Source organism: Fusarium coffeatum (genome assembly GCF_003316985.1).
Source record: "Fusarium coffeatum strain FIESC_28 chromosome Unknown BRIP53273_contig_221, whole genome shotgun sequence".
Lineage (NCBI taxonomy): Eukaryota > Fungi > Ascomycota > Sordariomycetes > Hypocreales > Nectriaceae > Fusarium > Fusarium coffeatum.
This window is the reverse complement of record NW_022158014.1, coordinates 12,042-32,113: the sequence shown is the minus strand read 5'-3', so window position 1 is coordinate 32,113 and position 20,072 is coordinate 12,042. Positions and strand designations below refer to the sequence as shown.

The window sequence follows — 20,072 nt, the reverse complement described above, 5'->3', positions numbered from 1 at the left end:
TATGAGATGAGACTGAGATGGGTGAGGTTGTCTAGGGAGTAAGTAAGTGAGGTAGGAATAATTACATCATTAGGTAGGTATAAGGTGAAAGTGAGAACCAAGAAGAGATTAAAGGAAGGAACTGCTAAGCTATTGATGATAAAATCAAGCGGCGTATAATATGTTGTTTACAGTTAGTGAGTATCTATGGTTGTAGATGTGTAAAAGTAAAGGTCAGGTCTCCCAAGTTAGAAAGAAGCTCCCTTGAGCTGTTGTGGATGAGAGCTCATGTCTATCGAGATTGAGTGGAGAACTCATGGGTATGAGAGCTTGTCTGGTTGTGTTAGTAATAGCTGTTGAGCGACTTTACGATTAGGCAGGATAAGGCGTGTGCAAAGGTACCTCTGGACTGTCATCTATCAAACTCCCCACCACGACTCAGAACATCCCACCCGTTCACTTCCCTTTCCCTTCATCCATTTCAGCTCACAATCCCTCTACTGTACAGTACAGTCTACATCTCCACCCCCGCGACCAACGACGAACAAAACATAGCAGGCGACAACTAAACCGAAATAAACGCCTCAGGGACATATCACGAAGCAACATCAACGATATCTCTTTTTTTTTTGGTCGCAACGAACAACACCATTCCAGCCTTTTTGGACATTGCTTTGCATCTGAATCATTTATCATCACATCACATCACATCCATCACGCTACACAAAGTCCCCCGGATTCTCACACCAACCCTGCCGTGTCAGGCCGTTTCCTGCTCGTCCACCTCTCTATTTTCCCTGACGCAGACGCCCAATTGGCGCTGAGTGCGCAACGTACAGAATCTCCCAACAAATCATTATTTTTCTTATTCGACAACCAAGTTTACTGCGTCATTCAATTCTTCCTTGACATGCTTGTGTCATTGTCCCGATAAGATACCGACAGCCCGAACGTTTTCCCCCCAACAACCATCTTAAACCGAAACTCAGGCACAACCTCAACGATCTTCAACGCTTTTAAAAGAGTCACAAGGACATCCCGTCGAGGGGATAGGAGGTAGTAAATATGGGTAACAACGCGTCTTCGTCCTCCAAGCCGACAACCCCGACTGCTTCGACTCCGGGTTCGGCTCATGGTCATCTCCATGGCCATGAATCTCCCCGCCATCATCTGCGCAAGGATGCCCGCAATATCATCACCGGCCATACGCATCGCTCTGCCGCGCCGCCAGAGCCTTCTATGGCGCAGGCTCAAGGCTCGACTGTGATCAATCGCCCAAAGAGTCTGCCTCCCACTGCAGTGTCTTCTCTTAGCGGCTCTCCACATAGCAACTTTACGGCCGTCCACAAGACTGCTTCCTCCTCTGATACTAAAGCCATCGCTGAGAAGCAGGCTGCTGCTACGCCCGAGTCCAAAACTGTCGAGTCGAAACCTCAATACCGCGATGAACCGACCAAGCCCCTCGACGTTCCTATCGAGTCTTCTTCTTTGCGATCACACCAGTCCGCTCACACCCACGACCCTGCACTAATTCCCAACAGCAGTATTACCGACATGTATCTGACTCGGCCCCCTCGCTTACCTCTGCCGATCGACGAGGAGGTCCATACCCCGGGATCTCCCATTCTAGCACCTGAGGATCAGTCGGGAGAGGTCGATCCCATGGACTCGTTAGACGCAATCACCCGCAAGAGCTCTGCCCTCAGCGCTACAACAGTGGACGAAGAGGATGGCGAGGAACTGCGCGTCGACAAGACGAGACCTGTTGTTCAGACCAGGCTGGAATGGCTTACTGGAGGCGACAAGATTTATGTGACAGGTACCATTTTTCAATGGAATCGCAAGCAACGGCTACATCCCATGTAAGTGACACGATGCTATTTGTTATCTTCTCTGAGACATGAGGCGATCACCACGACCTCTGTGTTTCCGTGGCTGCTTTGTGGTCTCGGATCGCCGTTGTACAAGATCGTCCCCCATGCGATCCAGGAGTTGTCAAGATGTGTTTCTAAAAATGCGGTTGCTGACGTATGGCTTAGTGAGGGCCGACCTGGCTGCTTTTCGACGACAGTCTATGTTTTGCCAGGCACTCATCATGTCCGCTTCTTGGTGGACGGTATCATGCAGACTTCTCCTGATCTGCCCACAACTGTGGACTTTGGCAACAATCTTGTCAACTACATCGAAGTCAGCCCCGATGAAGCCCACAAACAACACCTTCCCGCACTCCCAGTTGCTCATCATGTCAAAGCTCAAGCCGAAGCTGCTGCGCAGGCATCCTCATCAACTCAGGAGATGGTTCCTCAATCTCCGAGGGCGCCATCTCAGCCAAAGGGCAAAACCGTGCCACCTCCAGAAGCCTATCGCAACCAGATTCCGAAGTACCTTATCGACTTTGACCAGGCTGAGGATTCGCAGGCGTACCAATATGCAGTCAACGCAATTGAGAGACTACCAAACCCCCCTGCTTTACCGGGCTTCCTGAGCAAGCCGATACTAAATGCAGCGACCCTTATGAAGGACGACAACAGTGTTCTCAACATGCCAAACCACACAATATTGAACCATCTTGCTACCAGTAGCATCAAGAACAACATTCTTGCTGTTTCCGCTACTACACGGTACAGAAATAAGGTATGTAAAACCATGTGTAATGTGAAAAGAATGATGCTTACTTGAAGCAGTATGTCACAACAATCGTCTACAAGCCCACATCTTCGGATGATGGTTAAGTGCCGACGAACGACGAACATGATGAACGGGTATGAGACAGATGCATAAATTTCAACTACTGCATTTAGATGTGCTGTCGGTAAAGCGACGATGTGATGTTGGAACGGTTGCTATGTATTAAAGATATATGAGGGAATATGCTCCACAGATGGGCGAGGATGATGCTTTTGGCTCTTAGGTTGTAGCTGGGCAGGAGACGAGTGAGAACCGAGTGACTGATACGAGCCAAGAGGAGGCATGTCAACATATAATGACACCACGATAAGGAGAAACGAGATGTTTCACAACTCAACTCCTGCAAATGAACATAAGACATAGTTCACGATTTTTATTTAGGAGAATCAATCTCTCCAATCGATAAGAACCTCGTCGGTCCTGAATCTTTGCGTACATGTGCTCTCCTCCAAAGACGTTCTGAATCCCATCTCATATGCCAACAGTCCAGCGTGGGCAATCATGATTCCGTTATCGATACAGAATCTCTCGTCTGTAGCAAACACAGATCCTCCTCGCTCGCGCGCCATGTGACCCATCATCTCCTGTAACCTCTCGTTGCAGCCGACTCCTCCCACGATGAGAACTTGTGAAGACCCAACGTGCGCCATAGCTCGCTCCGTAATCTCGACCAGCATAGCAAATACCGTCTCTTGTAATGAGAAGCACAAGTCCTCGGGTGTGAAGTCTGCGCCGGCTTTCATTTGCGCAGCAAGTGCATCAGCAGATGCGAGAATGCCGGAAAACGAGCAGTCCATTCCCTTGACAGCATAAGGGAGGTCCAGCAGCTTGCTTCCCTTCTTGGCTAGCTGTTCGATGTTGTATCCAGGTGCGGGATCGTTGCTTATCTGGAGAGTACGGGCGAATCGATCGAGGCAGTTTCCAACAGCTATGTCGAGCGTCTCGCCAAATATTCTGTATCGTTGCTCTGCATACGCAATTACCTGCGAGTTACCACCCGAAACGTACAGCACAACCGGGTTTTCGGCACCAGTGATGTATCGCCCCATCTCAATATGTCCTACGCAGTGATTCACGCCCACGAGTGGTCTATCCCAGAGCAGACTCAACGTTCTTGCGCCCACAGCCACCGAGTTTAGCGGGGCACCCATACCGGGACCCTTTGTGTAGCAAATACAGTCGACATCTGCGGGTGTAATTTTCGCTTCGGCGAGGGCTTCACGAACGAGGCGGACGAAGTGAGCGCGGTGGTGTGCGGCTGTATCTTTGGGGAGGAAGCCTGTTCCTGGCGGGGAAACGAATGTGTCGCGGAGATTGGAGAGGATCTTGGTCTCGGTTGCAGTATGAAGGATAACGCCGATGCCTAGCTTGTTGGCTGAGCCTTCGCAACCGAGGGCTATATAGGAGGACTTTTTCTCGAAGGCCATTTTGCTATATTATGACCTGTGTAGGCGTCGGAAGTGAGGTTGAAGATGGAGGGATGAAAAGGTGGGGGTTATCGAGATGATACTGTTGACGTCGATGAGGGTCTAAGTTCAGATGAGTCGCATGTGCACGGGACAATGTATTATAGTCTACAAAGCTTGAAGAATCGAAACAGCCGTTCGGTAGTTATACTAAAGTCTACGTCAGGTTAATAAGTCTAATTTACCAGTACTAGACGTTGAAATCAAGAATGCGATAGACTCTCCAATCGATAGAGGGGCAGGTTCTCTTTCTATAAGGTCGTCTTACAACTCTACTGGGTCGGGAAAATTGTTCTCCAAGGATTAGAACACCAAAATTAAATAGCCTAACGTCTGGTTTGAGCTGACATGAAATGACCAAATTATTTCGTCTCTTCTATATCCTAGTAACTAATTATGGTACCCTGACGACAAGGGCAGCAGGTTTTACAAACCCCTCGCCTCGCTTAGATATAGCAAGTCCGACAGGCGTCATCACCAGCCACACTTTCGCTTTCCCACTGTAGAGCAATTGTACGTAAAAGTGAAGGAGGGGGCGGGAGGTTCCGATTTTGCGAATTTCAGGGTCCCCAGCTAAACCATGAACGGTTGGAAAAAAGATACATGAAGGTAGATCTTCAAGACAACTGGAAAAGAGACAATTCTTTCTTTCAAGTTCAGAGAAAATATTGTTATTTTAACAAGTCCAGTCAGCAGTTTCAAGATAGTACCTACGATAAAGAAGTTTCTCCTGAGATAATTCATACTATATCTGAAGCATGGCTGTAATTACAAGCTTCAGAATCATCATGCAGAAAATAAAAAATACCGAGATTTTTTTTCTGCATTCCCTCTATTAATTTAGTCTCACTAGCCACAACCTGTCAAAGAAAGCGTCTGTTGTGGCTTACCTACTGTTCGTGTAAATCCACAAGGCCCGGTTCGCCGGCCACTTTTCCTTCACCCGCAGCCCGCCCTCCACTCCAAAGCCTCCTCCATCACTCGCAATTCTGCACAAGATCTTTCAGGTCCAGGTATTCTGTGCCTTCTAAATTCGCTTCCAGAAGATCTATGCACGAATCTCGCTGCTATGACAGGTATACTTCTTTTTGTCTAATGTTTCCTCCTTTCTTGCACAACATCGAGACCCATGCTAATATGATATCAGCCAAATCCTCTCGGCCAAGCTTGATCGCCTTTTATAACCTCGCACCTTGATTCTTCGGCTTCAGGTCTTACGGCCAACATACAACGATCGTACACCTTCGTTCTGCTTGTCAGACTATTATCCTCCTACAAACGCCGAGAACCTGTCTTCGCTGAGTCGGCACATCATATCCCGATCCAAGAGAGCTTCCCCTCAGCCTACAGCATGTCATCCGCATGACCACCTCACGCTACCACAACGACGGCTTCCTCTTCTCTTACAATCACGAACATATACGTCACGAACGATGAATGATAAGCATGGGACTGTTCTTGTTGCGGTCGTAATTTGACCGTTGTTCTTTTTTATTTTTCTCGCCTGGGCCACCAAACAGGCTCTCCCACGCTGAGGCCCGAATACCGACCACCCGCTCCTGAACTCCATGCAATGCCCTCGTCAACGACTAAATATACACGACATATTTGTTGACCGTCGAACTCGTCGACTATGCCCAACGGTCCGCCGCTCTGTTCTTTCAATAATGGGTATAAAACAAAGATCCACCATAGTCATACAATCCTCTTCCCCGCCCTTGGCTTACGATATAGCTTGGGCTGCTTGAGCCTGTTGCTGTGCTACCGCTTGCGCCTTGGCTTGCGCTTGCGCTGCTAGATGCGCCTGTGCTGCTGCTGCTGCGTGTGCTTGAGCATGAGCATGCGCCGCCGCCGCCGCTGGTGATGGCAACACTCGGTTACCCGCCTGTGATTGCGCTGCTGCTACAGCTTCTGGTGGCACTGCCGGACGTCCTCTAAACATGTAAGGGTTTAGCGGAATCGTCGCTCGAAACTTGAGTGCTCGAGTATCGAACGGATCCACGTCATACACAAGCGGTTCATCGTCGTCGGAATCCGAGTCATACTTCCACCTATCCGATCTATCTTCACCAAGTTCCCGTGGCGGCGTTACCATACCTCTTCGGTCAATCCACAATCGGTTCAAACGACCAATGCGCCGACGGAATGATGGCTGGCTACCCTTCGACTGCTCGACTGACCCAGCAGTGAACTGGAAGACAGGCGGTTCACGTCTGTCGACTTGCATAGCGTCAGGCGAAATCTCGTCTACTTCCATCTCCGATGATGTTGACGCTGGAGGCGTCATCAGATACTGCGTCTTGGCTTGTCGGAACTTGAGCTCTGTGCCCTGTTCCTTGACCGGCGACAGTGGTTCTCGAGTGAGATCAATATGGTTCTGGTTCCACTTTCGGTGGTTCTGAACCTTCATTTCTATATCGAGTCGCAGTTCAGTCTCCTTCTCGGCCAGCTTGTCCGATAACAAGACGAGATCGGCATCGAGCGTTCTACCATCAGACCGTACAGGTTGCCGCAGATGAGCACCAGTCGGTTGTCGCACGACAGGGGGTTCCACAGGCTTGCGTTTTTGAGGCTGTGATGCGCGTCAGTACCAAGTGGGATTGACTCAAATACGCGGAAACATACCTTTTGGTTGACGAGATCCTCGTCCTCGCCTTTGATCCCCAGCCGAAGCTTGGTATCTTTGAGTCTTGCCCTTTCCTCAAAGATGGCACGATCCATGGACATGAGTTCTCGTTTTACCATTTCACGTTCATACGCCAAAAGAACCAATTGCCGACCATCCTCAAGTTCACGTCGCAACTTCTTGAGGGTTTCTGCAATCTTGTTGTCACGAGCTCTGGTTTTTCGAGTTTGACGAGCCTCACGTCGTCTGAAACAGACGAAGGGGTCTGTGTCGTCAGTCTCCTGGTGCGTCTCAAACTTGAGGCTGGGATGCAATGGCTTGTTCCCAGCTTCCTGCCGCCTTGACTTCCAGTACTCGTACACAGGTTTCGCATGTTGCAAAACATCTGCCGAGACCGATTGGTTAATGTGGGTAAGACCTGGCAACATCATATCATACGCAGCAACGGTGTTGTCCACTGCTGCGAAAGGAGTTTGTTCCGTGGCAGTGTCTTCAAACACCTCCATGATACGCTCAAAGTCATCTTCAGAGAGGACCCCAGCAGCAGGCGGTTTACTGTTGTACTGCTTGAGGAACTCATCGTCCTCTGTGGTCATATCATAGAGACATGTTATGCACTCTTCCACTGTTTGTGAGAAGCGAATGTAAGAGGAGGGTTTATGGAAGGGAACAGGGTAGAGGTCATCATAGTTGATGTCGCTCTCCTGAGGTGGAGGGACAGGAATCTCTTGATCATTGCTGGTTCCTGCCTCCTTGAGGATAGTCTGAAGATGGTATTCCTATTGTAAGTGTTAGTTGAGGCCCAGGTGGAGTATGGTGGTCTCTGATTGGATGATAGTACCATCCAATCAAAAGAGCCCAATAAGCCATATCACGTGAGGAAACACGTGATATCATGACACGAAGAAAGAACTCACGTTTTCCTCAGCCTGTTCGACACCGGTAGCGATTTGATTATCAGTTGTAAGGGCTTCGTACTCGTTGGGATCGATTTGGTCTTCGCGGAGGACTGGAAGCGTCGTCTTGACGTTCAACTTCTTGACGCGAACCTTGCGTGATGACATGTTGGCAGGGGGTTAAAGGGAGGTCGAGAGAAGGGCGGTCAGGCGGCGGAAAAACCGCAAAAAAAAGCGATCAAGTCATAAAACGGGGTCTATTAAGTTGAAATCGTGCCAAAACTCGATGCAAAAGGTGGTATTATAGCCTGTTTTCGATGGCAGCGTAGTCGGGCTCGATGGGGTGACGTTGGGGATTTGTTTTGGCGCGCAAAGTTTTTTCGCTGCACGGAGTTTTTGGCAAGGGAGAGTGCATTTGGCTGGCAGAGCGGGACAACTGAGTTTGATGACGGTGTGCAATCGGGAGGGGTCGAGGTCACTTTACAGCACTTTTCTGCGTGAAGAGTACTTGAGACGCTTGGACCAATGCCTCCTTATTTTTTGGGGCAGCCTACAGTCACCGTAACAGACGGCAGTGCATGTTCTGCGCTGTTGGATAGGTGCTTTCCAGTGGTGCTAGCTACCCGAAAGCGCACACTTCCAGTGGATGCAAGCGCTGCAAACAAAGAATGCTTGTTTGCTGACCAGACGACTGCGTATAAAACGGAGTTGAGTAAAACGGTGATGAGTATAAGTGCTTGTTTTTTCTGCGCAAATACAACAATTAAAAACACTCTTAATTGCTTATGTAGCTTCCCGTGACCCAAAATCGAGATACTCTTTGATCTCGAAATTGTATTGTCTTGCACCCATCAAACAATGATTTAATCTGATTGCTGACCGTATCACCAATATCAAAACGGCATGCTTTAAGGTCACCGTAAAATCATGGAAGCTGAGCTGGAGGCCTAGTCGCTCCCCCCGCCCCGCTAGGTAATTACCCCTCTGCGCACCTGCCCCTTTGCGCAGAAGAGCAGAGCATCAGATAGGTCGGTCTAGAATTACCTTACCTAAACTTGGGTAGCGGCTGAACAGTGACAGTGACAGTGAGACTTCCAATTCAGCCTTATCACCAAACTTGGTATTAATTCAACATAACAGGACAGCTTATATCGATTACCCCGACGACATAACTCGAACTCGACCGATACAAACATTTTCTTCTTCGCCCCTCGAACTCACTTCACGTTGCCAAAATGGGCAACACTACCAGCGCAGTCCTGGACAACCTCGTCCAAGGATCCAACTGTGAGGAAACCCTGCCCGGGAACTGACCTCAACGCACGGTTGGGGGAGGGGTCTTTTAGTGTGATATCATATGCTGAGATGTGAGATATCTAGTCGACAGAGAGGAAGTTGATCGTCTGCGAAAGCGATTCATGAAATTGGACAAGGTGCGCGAGCTTCCCGACTTTTTGGTTCATGATGGAGCTTGGAGATATCGGTCATATTCATGCTCATGAGCATGGTGGCGAACGATGCGCAAAGCTGGGGCATAGGACTTCTGCATTGAACGAGCGCAAACGACTAACTTGTCTCTTCTTTATAGGATAACTCCGGTACGATCGAGCGCGATGAATTCCTCAGTCTTCCCCAGATCTCTTCCAACCCTCTGGCAACACGGTTCGTCCGCCACACCTTTCTCGCAATCTACAACAAGCTAACCTAGCTTCCTCCCAGAATGATCGCCATCTTCGACGAGGATGGTGGCGGTGATGTCGATTTCCAAGAATTCGTTACAGGTCTTTCGGCATTCAGCAGCAAGGGAAACAAGGAGCAGAAGCTTCACTTCGCCTTCAAGGTTTACGATATTGACCGCGACGGCTACATCAGCAACGGAGAGCTTTTCATCGTCCTAAAGATGATGGTTGGCAGCAACCTTAAGGACCAGCAGCTGCAGCAAATCGTTGATAAGACCATCATGGAGGCCGATCTCGACGGGGATGGCAAGATTAGCTTTGAGGAGTTCACCAAGATGGTGGAGTCTACCGATATCAGCATGAGCATGACTGTTGGTATGTTATCTGGAATCATCCCCATGTCTGAAGGGGCGCTATCATGTGTTTACTTGATGATATTGGGAGCGGTCGATGAATCAATGCTAATAATACGACAGACCAGTTCTAAACGAGCATTCATGACAGGATGGGGTGTGCAGAGGGTTGTGGTATAAACGTTGAACGTTGCTATGGACTCGATGTCCATCGTCCTTATAAGGACTGTGTGGACGTTGACAGTGATGGGCTTGAATCACCTAGCGAATTTACAAATACAATTACAAATAAGATCATGAATTAACGTCTCCGGTTACAGCATCTCTGTCTGTTTTCATTGAGCTCCAGTGAGGTACAGAACGTCTCGTTCGGCGAGGTCTTGGTTCAGGGGGGTGGCTCGGTTGTCGACGAGCAAAGTGCATGTGTAAGCGCCAGTCAGAAGAATTGGTAGCCTACGAAGACAAAATAGTCCAAGTGCTACTCTAAGCTGGCATAAAATGACCAAGTTATTATCTCTTATGCTCTTGGCAAAGATTTAGAGGCCCTTGTAACGCAGTAATTCGGGGAGCTGGCACACAAAGATTCTTCATGTATGCATCCCTCATCGCTGCAACAGATCGTCTTACGGTTGGCTATTCCAAGTCCTGACTCTATGAGCCGTTTAAACTGGCAATTGAAGTTCATGGATTCCAATCATACCGGTTGGGAAGCTCAAAGCACAAACATGCTATCAATTCTGAGGTCTTCAAGACTGACTAGATCACAGGTATCAACTTGACAACGACACTTCCAGATACCAGACCCCTGGAATATGTTCCAGTATACATCACATATGAACAAAACCGTCATCAGATAGCAGAATCCCTTAGCTAGCTCCAAGTGTTGCCCTATTGACAGTGTCCCATATGGACTAACGGTGAAAACGATACCTCGGAGGCCATATTGGTACACACCCAGGGAAAGCCAACGAACCAGAAACTCATCACTAAAATATCAGAGAATCAATCAGGTATTGTCTAAGCAGTTCCAAGATACACGATCTGAGTTGGGGTCTTTATAGTACCGTTTATATGTCGGCGTCGCTCATATCCTGTTGACTTCCTCACTTATACGAAGCTCACCCGCCCTCACATGCTTTAAAGGCCAACTTTATCAGACAACAAACAATATCTTGAAGGCGGCTCCTCCCAATTCAAATCATCTATATTGTACACAATATGACTAGTGGGATAACATTACCTATGTAGAAGAACATCATCTTGACATCGACAGCTCCTCCAAAGGAGTTATCTGACACGATAACAATATGAAAAAGTTTACTCTACAATTGTAACATACCTTTCGGCAGAGATACTTTGGGAAAACATACTATTCTTCTCTACAGCAGATATGCCAGATTGAGTAATCAACACCCCCAGATACAAGGACGGCAGTAACATGACACTTATGAATGAGAGTGTACCAATACAGGATACAGGGTTGAAGTTACACCGAGAGATCAAAGATTCCCGTCCCGTTCTAGAAGCATATGCAAAGTTGTGACCCCAGAATCAAGCATATACTATACCACGGACTGCACGTCGTGGAACTTAGAATCTGTAGCTAGCAGCCTCAAACAAAAAGGTAAGGCTGATACTCTCCTCGCCGTAGCACATAAGCTTAGCGACGATGAAGTGACCACTGCATGTGAAGATGAGTAGAAACAGGTATTTTTATCCGAAGCATCCAGAAGTAGTAGGTACCGACTTCCTGGCTTGGACTTTTGGCAAGATAATAAAGCATTTCAGTGGCCTTGCATGCGGATGCTTGACTGTTGCTACCCAGAGAGACTTGTACATAGTTTGCCCTGCTTTCAATAGCAGGCGTGTGGAGTGAAGAACACAATAACACTCCACGGCTTCGGCCAAGATGTTGCATGACTAATTTCAACTGCAAGAACCAGGAGCTCCAGAGATACATCTGCTGTCTCTCATACATACGTATGTTATCTCGTATGTGGGATAGCTTCAGAAACAGCTGACCTTGATTCCCAGGCCCAGGGGTAGAAGACGGTATTTGTGTCTCCATTGTAAAGAATAAGTCGCAGTTTCTTCAAGATTAGACAATCACGTCCAATGTTAAGTGTCCGTAGAGACAACTGACATCTTCTTCAGGACAGTCTCAGAGGATTATGGCAAGCGTCACGGATCAACTCGTCAGTCTAGTTCACCTTGTTATCCTGGCTAAACAAGGTACAAAGAGATATCCGATAACAGCATACCAATAGTGTATGCTCCTCATTGAATTGCATTGAGCATCTTACTCCAGGAGCACAATATACGGGGCGTTGCGCGGCGAGATCACGACAGTCAAAGGGAGACCATGAACTTGCGATGCCCATGTCATGATGTTATCAATGAGCCTTATACATGGTGAGACAAGGCGCATGTGATGCCTTACACCCACAGCCACTATCACTGCCACTGTGATAGCATCCTGGGCCGCCATGTCTGAGACCGAGTCGGGAGCGGGCATTGCCGGTCGATCCCCCGGCTCCGGGCCCGGTCAGCAGGGTGAACTGAGCCCTGGCCCAAAATATCGGTCCTGATGCTGGCATGATATATGCCGATGATCGTCGGGTCTGACTCGCAGATATGTATGGCGTCAAAAGTATTGAGTATGCGACAAAAGGGTTGGGAAGGCAACCTTTGAAGAAGCAAAGAGTTCCTTGTCTTACAACGGCACGAATGACACGGGGTGAATCAGTGCCAGGATCACGGTCTCCAGAAACTCGGTACAGTACCACACTCTATCAGACTTGAGGCATGGAAATCCATGTCTGGAAGATCATCTTTACCGGGGCTTGCTTGCACACCTTGCGACCAGTGCACAAAAAGAGAAACACGGCAGCTAAATCTTGGTCGCACGAAACATCAGTTGCATGTTTCGTACTCCGATTTGACTTCAAACATGTAAAAGCCGTACAACACTGTATAGAAATCAAGATGTAGGGATCATGATGGTGAGGCTGATGCAGCAAGCTTGTCGGCCAGGAATTAGCCTCATTTGTCGATCAGGATGTAACCCCATCTCTGTAGGGATACGGGTGGATGAGATACATCTCACCTCATCAAACAGGTTAGATTAGTTTCTTGAAATGTGTTGTTTTTGTTTCTTATCCCTTCTCCCTTGATTATATCCGGCAATTATGGATTAGAAGGGGTGTATTTGGCGGCTGTAGTGAAAGCGACCTGTCACATTTGCAGGCTGGCGTCGTAGATTTTGTGTGCCCCGACAGTTTGGAACAGCGAACAGACGTCGTCGGTTGTGCTAGGGGGCGTCAAATAGCCGATAGACGAATCACGGAAGACTAATCCCGAAATCTGATTCGCAAGAGGAAACGCGACGTGGGAAAGGTGTGTAGGTAGCTCGCCGATCTGATCTGATAAAGGGCTTGTAAGCGACGACAGGCCCGCTTCACTAGGTGACATTATCAGTGGGATCGACTAGGGATATCAGACAAGTCCTTCGACTTCTTCGCAGTCCCAGTCTTGGCTGGGCGTCTAGACAAAACACCCATGGTTCAGCCCTCCCTCAAGAATGAAGAAGAACCAAAAGCGTGGATTTATAGGCATGAACAGTCTGTCCAATTCGCTAATTGGTTACCAGCATCCGCTCAGCTGGAACGCCCACGCAGGGAAGCCCCCACAGTAGACGGCACAGTACGGCGCAGTCAGAAAACTGCATGAGTAGGGGATATGGAGCTATCGTTTTCCAATGATTCAGTCAGCTTCAAATTCCATATCAGAAAAGGCTGCTCGAGGGAGACGAGAGCGGACTAATGCCCAACGATTCAGCGGTCAGCCGTAGTAGTGTGGAGTTGAGCTTAACATGGGATGTCGGTCACACTTGAGTCCGCTATCTGTAAGCCCGAAGTCCGGCACAGACGGAAAGGAATGGCTGTGATGGCTGGGGAACAAAAGCAAGCGCCGAGAGTTCCATCAATGGAGCAATTGGGTTAGGCTTGACCCAGCCTCGAATGGATACATCAAGGGATCAGATGACAGCGGCAAGTTGCTGCCCGATGCATGATGGTTGACATGTTGACATGTTGAGCTGGGTTTGGACGATTCAGGACGACATTACACGCCCCCGACCTCACGTCAGGAAGTAGAAGCACCGCCTCTTCAAAGTCGACGTCAAAAGGGCGGAGTTGAAGTTAGGCGTCGACATAGTTGGGCTCTAATGTGATGCGATGTGGTATGTGGTGTGTGTGTGTGAGTTGATGCTTCTTTTTTTGAGAGGATTCTTGTAAATATGATCAGTTGCTGTTTTAGAAAAGTTGCGGTAGTAAAGCATGAGCTGCTATTCGACAATTGTGTTTCAGCCTCGTTTGGCTGCGTCGCATTGGATCGCATCAGCGAGTGGCAACGTGATCGACGTTAGGGCGTCCACAGCCGTTGGACATCAAACAACCGCGGATCTTGCTTGTCCAAGTATAGATTCTGGATTGTGGCGAGTGCGTGAGGATTGGGAACAATCAATTGGGCTGATATTGGGTAGGGCGACATGAATGACAGGCAACTCTGCTCTTCGCTTCGCGACTTCGGTCTTGGCTTCCTTTCGTTTCGATCTCTTTTTTAGCCGTCGGCCAAGTAAGTGAAAGCAGTGGTCAGTTACTTGAGGCTTGTGCTTGATGCTGGTCCTGTAGTACAAGAACATGCAGTAGTAGTTTGGGTGGGGTACAGCATAGAGACAACCCACACAAAGTAAGAAAGGGCGACAAAAGAAAAGAATCAGTCTTGTCATGCGGACGAGGCGGCCGTGTCGTTTCCACGCCAATTAATTGACTAAATTGATCACGTTGATAGAAGAAAGAAGAAAAGTTGGATGTAAAGGTCAAGACTGAAGCCTGAGCAGAGAAGACCCCCGCCTATAATACGGGCAAGTATAGGAGGGGTCTATCCCGTCCAGCCCGCCTCGCTCTTTCCTCGACTGAGCCAGCTGAGTTTGAGCGGTTACAAGCCAATCAGGACACATCATAGTGACGGGCAAGTAACTACTTACAGAGCATTATAGGGTCTGAGAGCCTGACGGTAGAGAGTCCGTTCGCTGCTATCACCCTCTAACAAACTCTACTATGAGAAACACGTCAGTAATGGGATCATGAAGGTGGCTTTGCAGCCTCGTGTTTACGTATCTCCATTGTTAGCTCTGCAACGTTGTTTCTACAGAAGTTGGAGAGTTTAGACTACTACAGATACTGAACTCAAGTTAGTGGACTGCTAGACTACCTACTAGTAGATACTGAGGTTATCTTTACAACTGCCGAAGTGTGTCGACCAGTCATCTATCATTGCATATGTCAGACAAATGCACCAGCAAGCAAAACTACTAGATGCCTTTGCCAATCGTACATCTCTCGTCTGCCTAAATCGAAACCCGTGTGGTCTTCGTGACTCTATCCAAGCAAGGATATGCTTGGTAACTACTGGAGGTAGTTATTAGAGGTAAACAGAAACAAACTCGTCAGCAACTCACGGCCTGTTTCCGCAAGAATCTAATACCTCAACTACCTGTACAGTGGTAGACTCCAGATCCACTGAGCTATTTCGGAATGTAACTGAGCATGTTTTTTTTCTCTCTCTGTTTTTCCAGCCCCGATGATTTTGTTGGTGAAGTTGATTCCTTCCCACTTACTTCCCTTTTGGTAAGAGAAGTACACTATCTCCACTTGACTCGCGTATCCTTCTAAAATCACACACCCTCAAGCCACACACGATTCATTGGCTCACAGTGACCGCTTGTACCTGCATAAAAGCCACTTTGCGGGAAGTCAACCGACTCGACTCGTCTCGTTTCCTGTTTCTGTCTGTACTTTTTATCTGTACCGGTACGTACCTCTTCTTTTTTTTCTGCTTCTTTTACTTTTACTTTCAAAACAATTGAATGTATCCGTAAATGCGCCACTCTCTTGCAGTTCAGCTCAACTTATCACGGCGCCCGTTCATCTTTTGACAGGCTGCACCGTACAGTACTCTACATATGGTAACATTGGTTTGCATTAGTATATATTTTCTTTTTCATCCCTGCTTTAGCGGTAAAGCAGCAATAGACGAATAGGGCTCGACTTGTCAACATCGGTTATGCATCTTCGGTTTCGGAGACTTGGATGGATTATGGATTATGGAGTTGGAGTGGTTTCTATTTCTGGTTGGCATATGGTTACATGCATGCAAGAGATACAGTGCAGTAGATGCACTCGAAGCTACCTAACCCGCTGATCTTTTCCAGCCTCTTGTTGGGTATCCAGTCCAGTACATAGTGCAGCACTCCTATTCACCACTATCACACAGGACAGTCGGTGAACTCGATAGAGTCACCGAATGTTCTATCGGTGTGCTATCGTTGAGCATAAAACGAGGCGACTTTAAGGCATCAGTATGTCTAGGATATTTACCCATTAAGACAGGTTCTATTATAGATACATAGTCTGGGCAAGGCTGTCAACTTGTTAGCGTTCGATACACGAACCAGACTGAACTCAACCTCCACAATCAACCTACCAGCCACTCCCGTCTGTACCTTAGAGGCAACCAACAAATGAATCAGACTAACTACAAAGATAAAAAGGAAACAGCTTGAAAAGACAAGCCAGTTTAATTATTAGTAAAACTAGTTTAAATAAAAGTGTCAATAAATCTTTCGATAACCCACATACCCAGGTTGAAGCTCAGATACTAAAACATTCGCCTAACAAGTAGGTTGGTTCATCATCAAGAGTCAGCTATTTTGTTGTTACAGCATAGTTAATAATAATCGATGTTGTCACTGCAGAAAACAGACCAGGCCAGGTACTATAATTAATTACTCAGCTTTGTCGCGGGGAATCAAAACAAGCCCGCTTTTGTTCGCAAGCAACACCCTTGATTAGGAATTGTCCCGAAGGCAACTCCCGTCAATTAATTCTCCCTTCCCCCTGGCACAGCTCAGCACTACAAGGCACTGTACTTCTTCTGCACAGCCACTGATGCTGGCAAAGGCACAGGTACTGACTGCCCTTGTTCTCTGTCTGTCTTGGCCGTGCCAGGGTACCCAAGGTTCTCTTACATGGGCTTAACCCATGTCTTGTCACCATCAACCGACCGATCTACTGTCCACCCTCGCCTTTGTTAGGCAGTCCATACCTTGGCTAACTACTAACTAGCAGCTTACATTGCGGGGAGGACGCCAAGCTTCAGGTACGGGCACTCTATACGGATACAGCACTCCAGAAGTCCTCCATATCCGTGCTTTACTTTGTACCATTATACTACATAGCCATGTAGGTAGGGATCCATTACATTACATGGCGTTGGGCAGAAACCATCACACCGTCACTCTCAACACAATTGACATGTCATCGTCATGGTCAACTCCACCGGGGATAGCCAACTTTGCCGGCGGTAATAGTATAGTATAGTACAACCCAACACTTCTATGGCTTCTATGTCAAACATGCGCCCCTGGTATTTCCCATCTAACGTTAACTGGCAAGCCCGCGAGAACTTCCAGGTACGCTCCACTCTTTTCATACATAGTACAGCCTCTCAAGATCAACTTTACCCAGTCCCAGACCGACCCAAATCCAAGCACAAACACAAACCCCATGACCAGCCCTTCTAACCCAAAGCAAGGCGGTGATAATAATACAGGGCTACCAAGTCTGTGTTGGAGCCTGATAAAAGAAAAGAAGGGATGAAAAACGACCAATCCGACCTGTCCATCCTATACCGTCCCGTCCCGTCAAAAACCTGACTTCTGCACTCCATCTGTATGGAGACTTGATGCGAGTCTGAACGCCTTGTCCCCAAATAAGAAATCATTAACCACGCGCCCGTCCATGCCTATTCCACTTCCAATCCTCTTTGTCGTGACCAACCATGTATCCATTACCATAGCACAGAGTGGTAAACCGTACCCTCTTTTCCTGTGAACCCCGCCATGCAATCGTGATTGTAGTTACTATGCTTTGATGCACTGCCAGTTGATACCGGCAGGACGCACGCCAGTAATGTCAAAGAAAATCGTAAACCAGCCCAATAGACCCCCACCCTTCAAAGGGAAGTGGTGGTAAGCATGATGCGCGCAACAAAACAGTCGTATACCGAAATATGAAAACAGAATAGCTGCGTGGTACAAGGCAACAAGCCCGCCACAAGATCAAGAAACTCAAGGGTTCTAATAGGCCTTGAGTTACTCCTTGCGGGGAACCTTGTGCAGTTTGTTAAAGGGTGTTTATCGACTGCTGCTTCCACTGGCTTCTTCTGAGGCTTCATATAGATCTAGAATGTCCTCAAGAACTGTCAAACTGCGTTAGCACATTGCCCAATCCCAACAGTACAACTGCACATGCACATACCTGCTGTTATTTGATCTTCCCACACTCCATACTGGTAATCTACCAGACCGTGTCGCTCGATACCATCACATAACCGAATCAACTCATTGCCCATCTTCTTGATCATAGCTTTTGATACAAGGGTTTGTGATCTTGAAAGCTGTTGAGAAGAGGACATAAGTTCTATCTGCTGTTGGCCTAGTCCTAGCCAGGCGTGGTTGAAGTCGTTCCATAGTTGAATACGATCAGCATGGAGGTTGGTATCGTCAAGGTTGAGACCTAAGTTAAATGATTAGTCCCGTTATTCTTTCCATTTTGCATTTTCGCCCTAGAGAGCCCGACGACAGTGTTGTACATACCTAGATCAGCGACTTGAGACAAAAGCCAACTGGTGACGCTAAGTAATGTCTCAGATGCACTTTCGAGGGACCCATTAAATATATCTTGGAATATGCTCCCTAGTTGCCGCTGGTAGCTAACCCATTTCTCCTCAAGGGCGCCTTCTGCGTATTCGTGGTCTTCTGTCATGGAAACATCGGCGCTTGCTGTCGCTTGTGGCATTGCGCCCACACTAGACATGCTGTTGCTGGCGTAACTCATGGCATTGCTTTGCTGATAAACATTTGCGGATCCGCTTGAGCTCTGCGTTGATTGATGCAGGCTCGGGCCAGCTGCGTTTCCTGTTTCGGATCCAAAGTAGCTCGAGGCAACCTCTGGTGTCATCATCTGCAGAGCTGCAGGTTGCCGCGAACTGAAATGTTGCGCATCATAAACGGGATTCTGCGGGTTCGGTTGAGCAACGTTATACATCATCGTGGCTGCAGTACCGTAGCCACCAAACCCTTGCTGCTGGCGAGAGTCGTGGCCATATCCAGAGCCATATGCGATTGCTGTTCCGGGCATGTTTGCTGTTGAGAAAGATGCACTGGGTTCCGAATAGTAGTTGCTGTAGTTGCCGTCAGCTCCCATGCCACGCCCTGACGAAGAAGAGGTAGCAAGGGATGCAGGGCGATATCTATCGTTGGAGACTCCAGCAAGTGAACGGCGCTGCTGGGATGGATCGTGTAGTGAATATCTCTGATTGGGGTTTGAATGAACCAATGGCTCATTCTGCCTCCTTAATCGGCTCGTGTCGTCCATGCCCCGAAGACCTTGGATAGCATACGACCCTGCCGTCGCTCCCAGTCGATGGGTGGTCGGTAGCACTGGGGACTGTAAGGCAGCCAGTTTCAATAATCCGAGGGGGTTAGAGGGTAGTCGAAGCTATATCGATGTTGGGGATGAAAGCTTCTTTGTGCTGGACGTGAGGGTCTCTATGCAGGATAGATAATGCAGAGTTGAGCTGTTGATGATGCAGGAGGGGTCACCGCGGGGTCGTAGAATAGTTAAAGCCCACTCGGGGAGTCGTCGCGATGATCGATAGTCGGGGGTGTGTTGAGGCAGGGAATGGATGGCTAGTTAAACGGGATAGTAACCAAGTTGAAAGGACAAACACTTTAAGAAACAGGGTGCCGCCGGCCTATTATTCGCAAACAAAGCTCTACTGTTTACTGATCAGGCAAGGGAGCTGATGGCTCAGCCGGGGACCTGGGTAGCAATGTAGTTTATCAAGTCGGATCCCAATCGCAAGCTAGAGCTTAGCGCGTTCATGCCCGGTAAAGGCTGGATGCCGAAAAAGATGACGAAGAGCAAGGCGTTGGGCCTAAGTAGCTTGGTCTGGGGCTTTGGGCCCAGGGCTGATTGCGGATGAGTTGTCAAACGGTCGTCTCGCCCGTCTACAAGGAGGATCCTGGTGAAAGCCCCATGTAAGAGACCTTGAGCATGAGAAGCTCGAGCCCACTGCGATCTGCTGGGACCAATACCACGCAACAGGGTCTCGACGAGGGAGCAGGCTGGTGCTCTTAGGAAAAAGCTTTTCACTAAGCCGGTACGGGCGTCAGAGTCCGCCGGGTCGTAGTTGTGACGACTTGTAGGTCACGCTGAGGAGTATGCAACTGACAATAACTACTAAAGGGCAAGAGTGTA

The 20,072-nt window shown here is 48.3% G+C and overlaps 5 protein-coding genes across 5 annotated transcripts; 2 read left to right on the top strand and 3 right to left on the bottom strand.

Annotated features, from left to right (window-relative positions):
- Nucleotides 1-1,044: 1,044 nt before the first annotated feature.
- Nucleotides 1,045-2,711, top strand: FIESC28_09011 (uncharacterized protein; the record flags this gene model as incomplete). Its single annotated transcript, XM_031163148.1, has 3 exons — nt 1,045-1,841; nt 2,019-2,613; nt 2,664-2,711. 3 exons carry the CDS (start codon nt 1,045-1,047, stop codon nt 2,709-2,711), a joined length of 1,440 nt encoding a protein of 479 aa, XP_031012726.1.
- A 342-nt stretch (nt 2,712-3,053) lies between these two features.
- FIESC28_09010 (uncharacterized protein) lies at nt 3,054-4,094 on the bottom strand (the record flags this gene model as incomplete). Its single annotated transcript, XM_031163147.1, has 1 exon — nt 3,054-4,094. One exon carries the CDS (start codon nt 4,092-4,094, stop codon nt 3,054-3,056), a length of 1,041 nt encoding a protein of 346 aa, XP_031012725.1.
- A 1,762-nt stretch (nt 4,095-5,856) lies between these two features.
- Nucleotides 5,857-7,823, bottom strand: FIESC28_09009 (uncharacterized protein; the record flags this gene model as incomplete). Its single annotated transcript, XM_031163146.1, has 3 exons — nt 5,857-6,705; nt 6,759-7,538; nt 7,677-7,823. The coding sequence occupies 3 exons, from the start codon at nt 7,821-7,823 to the stop codon at nt 5,857-5,859; spliced, it is 1,776 nt and encodes a 591-aa protein (XP_031012724.1).
- Nucleotides 7,824-8,890: 1,067 nt separating this feature from the next.
- FIESC28_09008 (uncharacterized protein) lies at nt 8,891-9,821 on the top strand (the record flags this gene model as incomplete). The annotated part of the gene is made up of 5 exons (XM_031163145.1): nt 8,891-8,942; nt 9,036-9,088; nt 9,244-9,317; nt 9,375-9,709; nt 9,811-9,821. 5 exons carry the CDS (start codon nt 8,891-8,893, stop codon nt 9,819-9,821), a joined length of 525 nt encoding a protein of 174 aa, XP_031012723.1.
- An 8,123-nt stretch (nt 9,822-17,944) lies between these two features.
- Nucleotides 17,945-18,950, bottom strand: FIESC28_09007 (uncharacterized protein; the record flags this gene model as incomplete). The annotated part of the gene is made up of 3 exons (XM_031163144.1): nt 17,945-18,009; nt 18,069-18,326; nt 18,407-18,950. 3 exons carry the CDS (start codon nt 18,948-18,950, stop codon nt 17,945-17,947), a joined length of 867 nt encoding a protein of 288 aa, XP_031012722.1.
- Between the last annotated feature and the right edge of the window lie 1,122 nt (nt 18,951-20,072).